The sequence below is a fragment of the Urtica dioica genome, chromosome 4 (assembly GCF_054948205.1).
Source record: "Urtica dioica subsp. dioica isolate 48M chromosome 4, U.dioica_male_clone48M_v1_H2, whole genome shotgun sequence".
Classification (NCBI taxonomy): domain Eukaryota; kingdom Viridiplantae; phylum Streptophyta; class Magnoliopsida; order Rosales; family Urticaceae; genus Urtica; species Urtica dioica.
Genome location: NC_142759.1, coordinates 13,176,000 through 13,189,612, shown reverse-complemented (window position 1 = coordinate 13,189,612; position 13,613 = coordinate 13,176,000). Strand labels below are relative to the sequence as shown.

General features: G+C 34.8%; 2 protein-coding genes across 2 annotated transcripts; one reads left to right on the top strand and one right to left on the bottom strand.

The window, feature by feature from the left end:
- Positions 1-5,349: 5,349 nt before the first annotated feature.
- Positions 5,350-9,207, top strand: LOC149400576 (alanine-tRNA ligase). Its single transcript, XM_089610257.1, has 10 exons — positions 5,350-5,500; positions 5,995-6,260; positions 6,656-6,722; positions 6,844-6,921; positions 7,107-7,159; positions 7,298-7,381; positions 7,998-8,050; positions 8,140-8,204; positions 8,519-8,577; positions 8,785-9,207. Exons 2-10 carry the CDS (start codon positions 6,009-6,011, stop codon positions 8,872-8,874), a joined length of 801 nt encoding a protein of 266 aa, XP_089466383.1. The 5' UTR covers positions 5,350-5,500; positions 5,995-6,008; the 3' UTR covers positions 8,875-9,207.
- A 1,193-nt stretch (positions 9,208-10,400) lies between these two features.
- LOC149400575 (GATA transcription factor 4-like) lies at positions 10,401-11,724 on the bottom strand. Its single transcript, XM_089612405.1, has 2 exons — positions 11,332-11,724; positions 10,401-11,248 (listed from the first exon to the last, which is right to left on the bottom strand). Exons 1-2 carry the CDS (start codon positions 11,515-11,517, stop codon positions 10,682-10,684), a joined length of 753 nt encoding a protein of 250 aa, XP_089468531.1. The 5' UTR covers positions 11,518-11,724; the 3' UTR covers positions 10,401-10,681.
- Between the last annotated feature and the right edge of the window lie 1,889 nt (positions 11,725-13,613).

Here is a 13,613-nt window from a genome sequence, read left to right as displayed (position 1 = left end):
TTTATATTCGTATAAAAAAAAATATGTTGAATGTTATGAGAAAGAAAATAACAAAATAGTAATTGGTCGCAAGGTAAAATTATCATCCTTACTTACAACAAGGTCGATGAGTAAATGTATTATGATATCAAGATTTTTGAGATTTTCATCTCATGAATTTTAAGAGCTTTTAAACAGTGTTTTCATACAAAATTTATATTTAAGAATCGAGTTTCAAATCGATATAATATAAATTTCTCAAAAGCATTGATTGGTTCGATAATTTATGAAAAATAAGTTTATAAGGTTGATCAAAAGATTTCATGATAATATTTGATAAAATTTAAGTTAATCTCAAGCGAGTTGAATATTTTGGACTAGGATTTATAAATTTCTCGAATGAATAAATTATTTAAAGGGTGATGATAAACTCAAATACACTTTCAATATAGTGGAAATTGTTGTTACTACAGATTGGTTGTTTTTGTTATTGGAAAAAATGTTGAACTCTATGACGTTGAAACATTTGTGCTGTGACATGTGCTGTAGAATTTCACGTCAGCATCGGTGACATGGAATTTCTGCAAAGTTCTTATTGTCTAATTTACTTTCGTTATTTTTTTTATTGACCAGTGAGGTTCAACGATTTCTTTGAGAATCCTAGCAAAGGAGCTGGGAACGTGTCATACAAACCAAATGTTTATCGTCCTTTGTGTGATGTTACTTGGTTGTTCTTGATTGTCATTATTAGATCAATGTACAGAGTTGACTTTTGTTGCATTGGTATTGAAAAAACACGCATTGTTATAAGCGTTGTTTAATCACTTGGTGAGTGAGTTGAGTGGAAAGTGATGGGAGCTCAAACACTGGGGGAGCCTGAGTTAGAATTCACATGTGTAGTTTTGAAGTTTAGGAAACCAGAAAAGTGATCGTTCAGGGTTGTCCGTCATTGTACTTATTATACCAGTTAGTGAAGTTCTCTTTCCACCGGGAGTATCATTCATCCAGAAATAGGCATGGTTGACTGAACTGGGTTACCAATTCTTAATCTCTTTATTTACAGTTTAATTTGTTGTATTAATCTGATAAAGTGGTTGGTGTTGTTTAACTTGTTAAAACATCACTAAGAGACATCACAAAAATAGTAGATTTACTTTTTAGAAATAATTTAAATCCTACGAGGAAATTATGGATTTAACTTTCCATTTGAAAATGGATGAGATTTTTAGCCCTTAAATTTAAAAGAGAAATTTCCCTCCGTGAATTCACTAGTGGGTCCATCACATATACTAAACCTAATACTTTCAAACTACCACTAATAGACTTCTTTGAGTGCGTATATACCCCTCATAAATACATAAATAAAAAAAAGTTAAGACTCTCATAAAAGAAGACTTGGATATACTTTTAAAAATATATATTTCTCTTTCTCGTTCTTCCAGACCCTCACACTCTTACTTTTAATCTCTCGCATGATGCTTCTCTCGATGTCTATCACGACGGCGCTCGCGGCTCCCAGTCCCACTTTGACAAATTTGGTCAGATTCGCGTTTGCAATGTTTGTGTGTTTGGGTTGGTTGGATTAGTGAATTAGGGTTTTAGTGTTTTATTGTTATATTTGATTAAAGTGAGCTCGATTTTACTTGAAAAATCAACAGCGAGCAAAGATGAGTGCTTTGAAGGAAAATTATGCAACTGACATTTTTTTAGGAGTCCTTTGTGACGGGATTTGCATTTGCGGCAAGATTTACTAAGTGATTTGCAAAAAGCTCTACGAGACGTGGTTTCTTGCGAAGGTCTGCGAACTCACATTGCGACCACATATGAATTCAGAGGTAGCAAATCACGCTCTTTTGTTTGTGAATTCTCATGTTTTATTAACAAATGTACCAAAGTTAAACATAATACTTATAATAAAGAAGCAAAAAGAAGAAAATAAATTATATTTAGCAATTACTCATTATAAATAAAACTTGGACACTTATTATTGGTGTTATTTGTAACAAACATAAGTTGGCAATGACTTATATCAACATTTGCAATGACTAATATTACGTAAAGCTTGGACACTTGTTATAAGCTTACAAGCCTTATGCTAAAAAAAAAAAATTTGGAGCTAAACATGTAACTGATAATTTGTATTGAGTTACGGAGCGAAAATAAAGAAGTTGTATTGATCTAATTCTTGTATGTTTTTATTAATATTAGTAAATGTTGAGAATTTCTTATGTATATAATGAGAATTTAAGATAGCGTACAAGTTTTGTATATAGAAATTTTTTAGCAACCAATGACTATATTCGGTATAAAGTGAGAACTTAAAATAATATACATGTTCTATTGTGATAGTTACAATGCTTGTTTTGTTTGAGATAGTATCCAAGTTTTGAGATACCATGTTTATTGTTATTGGTTTGTTTTATTTGAAATATATTGTCTATGTAATTAAGATCTTATACATGTTCCAATTTATGCGGATGATCTTATACATGTTCCAATTTATGCAGATGGTGCTTAAATATCTTATTCCTTGTAAAGAAAAATTTACGACCTAGGTAACTTATAGGGGTTCAGGCTGGTCTAGATTAAATTTGTTGAGCTCAATATCTTGCAGCGATTTTCAATCATTTATTTTTTTGGAAACTAGTTTCCGTTCTCTCACGTCACCATGCATGAGTTACGTTTACATTCGAATCATAAAAATCATATAGGAATTGGAGGAAATCGAGGCATATTTGGCCGGGTTACATAGGCGCTCATCACCGGTTTGAGCATTCAAGTTGGCCAAAGCCCCGACGAACTTGCTAGAAACCTCTGGAGTGATCGACTCATAACCTTGTACATGCCATGAGTTTGCGATGTGGAGGTAAACTTGAGCCATGTTATATCATCTTTCGAACCATGTGGCGATGTTGACGACACCTTTCAAGCTCTGCTTGATCGTTTTTTTCGAGGAATATCTGATGAGAGAATAGATGAGTAAGAAAATCGAAGCTAATTATTTGAATCTAATCGAGAATGAGTTATTCTACAACATGCCTTTGGAGATCTTGAGCTGGCAAAAGACACATGACTATATGAATAAGTACCTTGGGGTGTAAAGGAACAAGTACGAAATTCCATAATGTAGCCACAAGGCCTCAAATTACACACTGTCAAGCAATACAAACGCTTTCTAGTATTGGTCCTACGACACGATTTGGGAAATGGCCAAGAATTTGCGACTAACCTAAGCCTCGGTTCCCAAGTATTCGTTATTGGTCTACTAGCAAATTAAAAACACAAGTTTCCACAAGTAACGTTGCAAGAGTCATTGACATAAAATTGTATGGTATTCCACATTTAAGTGAATTATTATTCTCTTATTTGGTTAATTCACGTCATATCCTTGCAAATTGCCGCATATCCATTATTGGGGATTCGTCATACTGAGCAAGCGAGTTCTTTGATTGTTGTAAATATCATAGCAGCTTCTTGAATAAAATACTCATATAAAAACATGTTTAAGACGCTATAAGTAAACATGGGCATTATATATAGTTGATATAAAAAAAATTACATGTCGACTAGGACGCATAAATTATGTTAGGCTCTTCAATATCATCGACATTGAAAATTAGAGGCTTTCTTTTACGTTCTTTTATGGCCGACGGTAGTGATGCAAGAACATTAAAAAGTTGGGGAGGTGGCACATGTGTTGATGGTGGTATATAAGATCATTGATGTGGCGACACATATGGCGATGCAGGTAGTACTACATAATCCTGGATCATCATCATAACCATCATTGTCAACATGCTCCTCGTGCAGATAACCATCATCAACATAATCATTGTTAACGTCATCAACATGATTCTCATTCACAAAATTGTAGTAATAAATTTGTTCAGATGCGAGCGGAATACATGGACTGTGCTTAACTTTGTTATTTGTTTGCACTCGAAAAAATAAGAACAAAGAGCAATCACTTTCGCTACTCGAGTCATACATATCAAAAAATTTGTGCGATAAAGTATGCAATATCTTCATCATTTGTAATACAAGGGGAGGCATGGCAAAAGGACCGAAAATGTGAGATACCTCTACTCTAAAGTATATACGAAAATTTGACTAACTTAAGTTTCTCGTACAGTTTATCCCACAATTCAACATACTGAATATCCTTTTTCGGATGTCACACACTAAGATAGTAGAATCATCAAATATCATTCACCTTTCTTCTTTCAATTGCCATTATATAATATGAAAACTATAAAAAGGTTAAATTCTCACTAAAAATCATATGAGATTCTTAGTCATAAATTATCGTAATAGTTGCGCAAACAACCATCATAATGAGTTATCGCAAAAATCATTGGTTTAACCTTCCTAAATAACTATTCCAAAAAACTATCATACATGACATCGCAAAAACCATTCTATTATCGCATAATCATCGTAAATAATTATGCAAATATCATCACAATATTCTCAAATTCCTTATACATGAGTATCTAAAAAAATTAAAGAAACAAAAACTTTTGCTAAAAGCACTTGATTATTTTCGCAATCCTATCATAAGTAGGAAATGAACTTCTAACTTTTGTTTCTTTTCTTATTTTTTTTAGCTCTCTCTCTCTCTATCTTTCTCTCTTTCTCCATGCGCGAGCTTGTTTTTTAAATTAATATATTAAGAGATTACGAGGTGAAAAAAAAACTTAACTATTTAATATGAATACAAAAAGAACCCCGTTCATACTTCCAAACTCTTTAGCAGATGGCGTAAACGCTTCAAACGTTTAAATCCTTCATGAATCATTTTGAATAGTTTTCAAAGACAAAATTAAGTTTCTACTATATTCTCTCTATTTGGTTGGGTAGGTGATTTTTATTTTTTTAAATTAAATATGCAGATAAATGTATTATAGTAAAAAGTCTATAGGTGATAGTTTATATGTACAAAAAATTAGGAAAATAATCACGTTTGATATTACAAAATAGTAAATATTTGGTAAATCTTAGATAAATAGTCGTAAATGATGATGTAATATAATATATGTAAGTGACTATTTATCTAAAATTTACATTTATAAATATATGAAAGTGACTATTTGCTTAAAATTTATAAAATTTTGGCCGTTTAGCAATCTCACAAATTTAAATTGGTTATTGTTTTTAATGGACCTTATAAGAATGAACAGAGATGTTCTCTGCACATAAAGTTATTCTCATATTAAATTGACCGATCTGCAAGCAAGTGGTACCTAGGATAGCCTAGTGGTAATTACACACCACCTCCAATGTAGAGGTCGTGAGTTCAATCCCCACCACAGCGAAACTGCCTTGAAAAAAAAAAAATTGACCGATCTGCAAGGAGAATTGTTGATTCGTGGTGCAAATTATAAAAGACTTCTAAGTTGGGAACTGAAATGAGTCAATATTGAAACTTGAAATGACATAAATTAGAGTGACCCGCGGTTAAGGGGAAAAAAAGAAGAACTTGTCGGAGAAGGAAGAACTCCGCCGCAAACTCGAACCCAAGGTTGAATCCTCTTCCCCTTCTCTTCCCCTCCATCAGTTTGTTTAAATTCCTTTTGAATCTCTCCGAATCTCGTTCAATCATTTCTAGGGTTTTTTTTTAATGTCTGGGTTATTTTGGTTGTTCTTGAGGGATTTCGGATTCTTGGTCACGAGGAAGAGGAAATCAAGGCTCGTAGTTGTTAATTTTCAATTTGATTCTAGAAAAACCTAACTCTTCTCTTAAGTTCGGAAAGTAAAGATCAAATTTGGAGTTTTCATCATGTTATAATTTATGTCCTTTTAGTGTTCTTATTGATTCAATGATAGCTTGATTTTTCTCTCTCGTTCTCTGTTTGGACCGGAAATCTGGAATTGAATTGGGGATTTGGATTTCTAGGATTCGTTCATTTTCTTGAGTCTGATCTATGAAGCTGAGAATTGATTGTTGAATTGGGTTAGGAAAGTAAGTAAGATTAAGAGCGTGCTAACTACCTACCTCATCTAAAACTAACGCAGAATCTGTTGCGGCAATGGTGACTGAGACGAACCCAGAATCTGCTACGGAGGAGAAACCAACGCCTATGATTTTCGAGCAAGCTAGAGGAGACGAGAATCCCCAAATTCTGAGGCAAACTGTGAAGCCGTGGCTTGATCAAGCGGTAGAACAAGCTCAGCTCTACCAGAAGGCGGCGCAAGAGACTCTAAATTCCACCATTGAAGCCTCAAGATTGCGGACTTGCCAGATTCTCTCCACTTCCTCGGCTCATTTCAATCAGACTCTCGTAAGTACAGATTTACTTATCCTCAAAAGTGAATTTCGTTCAGCATTAAATAAAACCTGAGACTTGATTGTTCGCGCTGAGAGAAAAAGTCAAGGGTAAAAACAAGTTAGCGTTTTATATTAGGACAAGGGTAAAAGCAAATTATAGTGTTTTATTCTAGGACAAAGCTTGGTTTGGGTTTTGCTTGATTCTCTCTTGAACGTAATAAATGAAAGAAAAATAAATAGATGAAAAGTTGAGGAATTTGTTTTGGTTAACAGTATGCGCGTAAGGTTCTGAAATCTCTATAGCCTAATAGTTGTAGCTGATTAAGTTTGAGCAATGCCTCTATTATTGTTCATTTGATTTCACACAGAGTATGAACTTGGTATTAAGAATTGGAATTTTGGATGTAGGACTCTTTAGAAGATCTCAAGTCCGAGATTGGTGCTTACGAGGACCTTGCATTTTCCAAGATTAAAGGTTTCTTTCTTCCGTATTTTATTCTATTCTATATGATCAACCTTTAAATCTGAATTTTTTTAATATATAATCCGGTCGTAGTTGAAGAGTAAGATAACGGGTTTTCAATCTTTTTGTGCAGAGGCTGTTCTTGTTGCGGCTTCGCATCCACTGATTGGGGGTAGCATTGCTGCTGGAGTGGGGATCGTTTTATTGAAAAGTACGGTTTAAGTGTGGTCCAATTGCAAACATTTTGGGTTTTAAATTCTGTGTAACTTTAGCGTAACGTATTTTGATTACATCATCACCTAATAAAGCTATGAATTAATTGGAAATGTATAGCCTATTAGAGCAAACATAGGTTGAAATCATGCTCTACTAATGGATTATATATACTATCTACAGGACCACGGCAATTATTGTACCACAAGGCAATGCGCTTGTTCCTGAGCGAGGAGGTGAATTTTTATCGATGCTTTGTTTCAATACAATATTTGTTGTTATCGTGTCATTAGTTTGATTTTGGAGAGTCTATGCACGAATAGATTTGATTATTCTTTTTGTTCGTACTTATTTTAGATATTTCTTGTTTGTAGACTTTGCTCGCCAGGGCTGATACAAGAGTAAAGGAGTTGCGGCAATCACTTGATGCCATAAAAGCTGAAAGTGTGAAATTGGAGGTAACAATTCTGTGCCATATTGTCTTTGCTTGGTTCATTTCAAAATTTAATTCTTTTGCCATAGATTTTCTTCTGTGATTTGTCCGGTCAAAACAGTTTTTACCTGCGTTATATTTTCTACAAAGGAAATTGTAATAATATGAGGCGATAAATGTGTGTAAATTCTATCTACAGAACCTAGTCCAAGACATGTAACTTGTTATATAGAACTTCCTAGAACTTATTCTGTTTTGGTCAAAATCCGGTTTATTTATTTATTTATTTAGTCCAAGTGTTTAGATAATATTTCTTTGTCACGAGGTACTTGTATTGCCTAAATCCATGAAAATTCAACAAGATCGATGATATAGTATGTACTCAGAAACTGAACCTAACATTTTCTAACTTTTAAGGTAGAATTCTGAAGACCATATGAGCTGATTCAACTGTTTTCCATATTCAAAGTTCAAAATGAATTTTTTTTTTTGGTGTACACTTTAAAGGAGAAAATACCACAACTTTTAGCTTATTGTTGATCAAATCCTTTACCTTTGGAATTTCTGACTGCTGTTTGATCACCGTATATCCTTTTAGCAATATCTGACTGTACAGCTCGTGCAATAATGTGGTCTTACAGAAGAGCTTAAATCAAGCGGAAGATGAATTGATAAGAGGAAGAACAAAGCTTAGGTTTGCACTTATAATCGTTAGATTTTTCTGGACTTCGACTAGCTTCTCCCTTTACTTTTCTATTTACTGTTGATAGTTTCCATTTACAGACAAACGGGGAAGCAGATCCAAGGTGTGATTCACTCAGCATATAAGATTGAAAAACAAGCCAGAGGTATGCTTTACGATACATCGTTTTCCCTTCCGCTCTTTGATAAGACCTGATTATATATCCACATCACAATAAGTTCGAGTACAAACCAGTAGGGTTTTATTTATCGTATTGGCAATCGATAGCTTAATGTGAAGGAAATGCAATGAGGACTGGGGAGATAAGAGACCGATGAGCATGAGCTTTCCAGAGATTTATTTACACGAAACCTTTACTCCACAATCCACATGAACGATGCTTCACGACAAAGAATATCAAAATTGAGTGCTGTTAAATTTCTGACCGTTCCACATTTTTTATTTGTTTTTATCTATCAGGGTTAAAAGATATTTGTGGCGAGCTTCCAAGGAGAGAAGCATCCCTATTTCTCTCACAAGTATGTCCTTCAGTAAAATTATTTCCTTCCAATACTAACAGTCAGCAATTATAAGTTGGCTCCTGTGGAAAAGGAGGCATAGTCTGGATCGAATTAAGCTTGTGCCAAAATGTGTTCAGTTCGGTCTTTTAAAAAGAAAAATAATTCTCAAATTTTTTTTTAATGAAGCAAGAAAATCTTACAGTGGGGAATTCATTTGGCTGTCAGGTTAAGAATGTTGTCTCCGAGGCAAAGAGAGAAAGGAATGTTTTGTCGAAGGAGGTCACGAAGATCAGCAATTTTGGGATCTCAGTATGAAAAATCTACTTCCTTAATGCTATGAGCACTGAAATTTTGTGATCCTCAATGGAGACACGGTTTTACTGTTACCTTCGGTGAGAATAATTGCCATTAGACATTATTGGCTCCATTAAGTTTAACTAAAGAAGAGGCATTTTTTTTTTCTTCACAAGAGCGAACGTGTTCCTCTTTAGTCTTTTTTTCCCCGTATCCTTATGCAGCTAAGCTAACTCATGCATGATTTTATATTACTGTTATTTTAAAAAAAAAATTATTCTCACTGTTTTTTAGAGAGAAATTGTGGAGATAGCTAAAGGCGGTGAGTTCAATAAAAATAGAGGGCTTTTGACATATTGACTAGTGTTTGGAAAGGTATAATTCTATTATATCTACAAGAATGAGTTATGTTCTGAAGAAATACAGTTCTATAAGATGGTCTAATGCATCGAATAAAATGGAAGAAGAATGAAAGTAGAGCTCAATGACGAAAAGTTTACAGCAAACGATCAATCAAATTATAAATTCCTATATACGGAGGAGCATAGTTTAGCAATCACCGTGACCTTTCTGAGACCACGTTCGCTGTTTATCGAGCACGAAAGCATGAGCGAGGAACACGGAGCTTCTTGCGAGGGATTTGACATGACAAAGTTGGATAAGTATTATGACATGTTTGAGTACGAGATCATAAGAGCCATACCGTCGTCGGGACTTGGGAGGGGAAATTAAACATTATATGTGTAGCGAGATTATTCTTTAAGAATCGTTCGATTGGACACACGATTGGCGAAGAGAGAAAACAAATTTCCGATTGGACACATGGAAGAAAAATAGCATAAAATATTTGATGTAATGTAACATGAAATTTTGGAAGAGCGAGTATTGGCAGCCTTGTTTGAGACGACCATGGATTGGTTCCGGGGCGTTGTCAAACCGTTGTTTTTCACTGCATTGATTGCGGTTTCGGCAACGAACTTGTGGTATGATCTTCACTTATGATGGGCGTTGTCAAATTTCCGTTGTTAATTAAGCCTGGTTTTGGACGTCCTGTTGTGTTATGTTTGCTGTTGAGTAAAAAGTGAAATTAATTAACAACTGGTTATGGCCAATTAGTATGTGACTCGGTGGGTCCACTTCAATTCGGTCCCAAATCTTAGATACATTCATGTTCATCTCATATCATGGACCCCTAGCTCATCCGTACACTCCTCAGTATAACAAAATTATGTTCCCCTAATCACAAAACTTATTAACCTCACTGGATTTATTTATCTCTAGAGACGGAATGGATGACTACAAAAAAGAAAAGAAAAATATGTACACATAAATAAATTTATTAATCCTTAAAGAATATTCTTTTTCATCCTCATCTTCACTTCATTTGCCATACTATCACGTGAAACCCCAAAAGTATATATTTTATTTTTAAACATTATTTTATATCAATCATTTAGAGGGTTGATGATCAATGGGATATCGATATCGTATATTAAATAAATAACACGAATAAGTAACCAATTCAATTCAGACATTTTTTAGTATCTGTAAATATATACTAATAACATTGCTATATCTAAAATTCTAAACTCATTATAGTAATAACAAAATGAAGAAAGTCAATACTCATTTGGTAGTTGAAAGCATTAATAATAACACCATCTTAAAACCAAAAAAAAAAAAAAAAAAAAAAAAAAAACAGTTTTCAACAAAAAGGAAAAACCAGTCCTCAGTACTTCTTCCATAATAGCAGCAAAATAAAGTAATAACAAATTAAAGAGTGCCAGTAATTGAAAATAAACTACGAACAAACACCGACGCTTCCACGTCAGCAAACCCTAAAGCCGTGCTGTTGATGGTGAGAGTAGAACTGGCCTTGCTGTTGCTGTTGCTCCGCCGTACTCGGCTGCCGTGAAAGCTCTTTCTGTCGTCGGAGCTCCATAACCTTCCGGTGAGAGTTCGAGTGCTGAGTCAGCACGAACGTCGGGCTCGCCGCCGGTCGATACTCCGGCACGAGCCGACCGGACTTGAACCGGACTCCGCACGCGTTGCACAGCGTCTTCGGTCCCATCGGTCCGGTCCTCCACTGCGGCGTCTTCTCCGACAGACAGTGACTGCACCGCCGCATTGTCGTTGGTGATTCCTCCGCCGGAGAAAGCCTTTTCGGCCTCGCCGAAGGTTTTCCGGCGCCAACGATCCATCCCGCCGTCGCGCCGGAGGAAGACGACGGCGATCGCGAGGTCCGCTTTCCCCGCGCCGATCTGTTCAAGAACGACGCGTCGTTTTGACAGGACTCCGATCCAGCCGAAGCGCCGGCGAAAAACGACATGTCGCTATCGTTCTCGTCGCCGACGAAGCGCGAGAGCCACTCCAGCTCCGCCACGTCATTGTCGCTCTGAAAAATAAAAATAAAAATTAGAAAACAAAAATAGAATGAGCCAAAATTAGGGCTTAGTGATGAATGACGACGATGATCACCGGAAAGCAGAGATCGGCGGCGAAGAAGGTTTGCTGAGAGGAAATGTTGGCTGTTATGGAAGGGAGGCTATTACGGTGGTCGATTGATGACGTGTCGGCGGAGGAGGAGGACGACGAGAAGAGTTCGTCGTTTGACAAATCGAGAAGGTCGTCGATTCCGAAATCGGAAGATCCGTACAAGTCCATTCTTCTTTGTTTCTTTCTTTATTAGACTTTCAAACTGCTGAGATCAAGCGAGGAAGATAGTGAAATGAGAGAGAGAGAGAGAGAGAAGATCTGTATGTTATGGGCTGAGACTTGTGTATTACTGAAGAATTCTTTCCCTCAGCTCAGCTAACTATCTCCCTCTCTCTCTAGTTAGAGTGAAAAATGGGACTGGGAATATATATAGATATATACAACTAATATATATATATATATATATATATATATAATTAATCATTTTTATTTTTGTTTGCTCGAAAATTAGTAATTTATTAAATAGCCGGGAAGAGGGGGCACAGGAACGTGCAGAGAGCGTGACAAATCCACGCACCACTTGCGAGAGAGAGAGAGAGAGTTATATAAAGAGACTGTGAGTGAGTGACTGTGTGTGTGAGACTTTTTTTTTTTTTTTTTAATAATTTCAGCCTGCACCAAAAACAGGCTATTACATTATATACATATATATTTATGTATTATGTATGTAATACAGGTTTAACAAATAATTAAATTGTTACAGATTAGTTTCTAAGTCGCGTTAATACTGCATGGATGCAATCACGTGCATGCATATGCTCATGCTAAAGCTTTTTTTTACTTTTTCTTTAATTTTTTTTTCTCTTTACTTGAATTTGTCACATCAACTAATTAATAATACCACCAAACTTACAATACATAGTTTTTACCCCGTCGTATCTTTTTGCTTTTTCTGCTATATATTTTCACAACAATACGCTATCTTCTCCCTTTCTCTTATTTTATTTTATTTTTTTTAAATTCACTGTCCCCTGTTTTCAATATTCATAAATGAGGATTATGATAAATTTTTTGGAAACCACAAATAGCTTCTTCTGTTAAATATTCGAATATGTATAGTTGATCGTAAATGTTTAAAAGTTAAAAAATGTCGTAGTATATATAACCTCGTTCTAGTTGCAATTTTCTTTTGTTACCTTTATTAATTAACTTTAACTGCAAGATTTCGCAATTATATATAGTCTACTTTACTTTAGATAGAAATAATTATATAATGACTGAATCAAATTCTCTTAGCTTTGGCCACAAAAAGGTGTGTCGGTAGATTTATTAAGGTCGCTGAAGAAAGCTTTATGCAATTCCAGTTTTCCTTGACTAAAGAAGCATTTACATTATTATGGAACCATGAATGAATGTCACTTTGGAACACACAGTTACATAAACTCTCACTCACATTCACATGTATGCAATAGAGTAGAATTTAGTACAATTAATTAATATTCTTCAAGTACAATCCTCCTATACAGCTTGTAATGTGGAGTGGTAGTTGTGGTTGACTTAAAGATTTTATTATTTCAGTACTTTCACATTTCTCATTCAAGTTCAACAAGAAGGCAGATAATTAATCTTTAACTCTCAAATAATCACTCATTTATTAGGCTTTATTTATCTTCCGGTACTAATCAATTAGCCCACCGACTAACTTGACCCCACGGATAACTCTTTGCAATCACACACCAATGCTTTTTTTTCCCTTACCCATACATGGTCTCTAAATTTTACTTATCCTAGCAAATTAATCAATTTTATATTTACAGTTTTGATTTTTGTGAACTTAGACACGTTTTATGTGTCTGTTAACAGCCAATAACAAACTTTAGTTTTGTAAAATAGAAAAGGTTTAGCTAATTTTGTATTTTAGCCATTAACTAAAATTTACAAGGGTGATAACGAAAAAAAAATTATTTACGTAAAAGTTATGGGGATTAGTCTTGTCACGTTAGCATCTTGTGATATGTGGAGCCTAATTGATCGGATTGTCGACTAAAGAACTTACGACGATGATTATGTTGGTAGAGCGCAAAATAGTGCGTTTTCTTCCCGAATTTGGGTTTAGTGAGAATATCCAGCAATAAAGTAGATGTAAAAGGGAATCGCTATAAATTTTTTTGTGTTATTTTGTTCTTTGCGTATTATTTTATTTTCTGATTAGGTCGGAATTTTGGGATAAATCCTATCACATTTGTGGCTATATTTGAAATTTTTATGAAACGTTGGTTTAATAACAATTTTGATATCTGAGGTGGCTTAGTTTGTTAATTTGT

Bases quoted from the DNA above. Each gene is read 5' to 3' on its own strand.
- LOC149400576 (XM_089610257.1), top strand. From the start codon at position 6,009: ATGGTGACTGAGACGAACCCAGAATCTGCTACGGAGGAGAAACCAACG. The intron at 6,922-7,106 runs GTACGGTTTAAG...TACTATCTACAG, and splicing joins GGGGATCGTTTTATTGAAAA to GACCACGGCAATTATTGTAC. The intron at 8,578-8,784 runs GTATGTCCTTCA...TTTGGCTGTCAG, and splicing joins CATCCCTATTTCTCTCACAA to GTTAAGAATGTTGTCTCCGA.
- LOC149400575 (XM_089612405.1), bottom strand. From the start codon at position 11,517: ATGGACTTGTACGGATCTTCCGATTTCGGAATCGACGACCTTCTCGAT. The intron at 11,249-11,331 runs GTGATCATCGTC...TTTATTTTTCAG, and splicing joins CCGCCGATCTCTGCTTTCCG to AGCGACAATGACGTGGCGGA.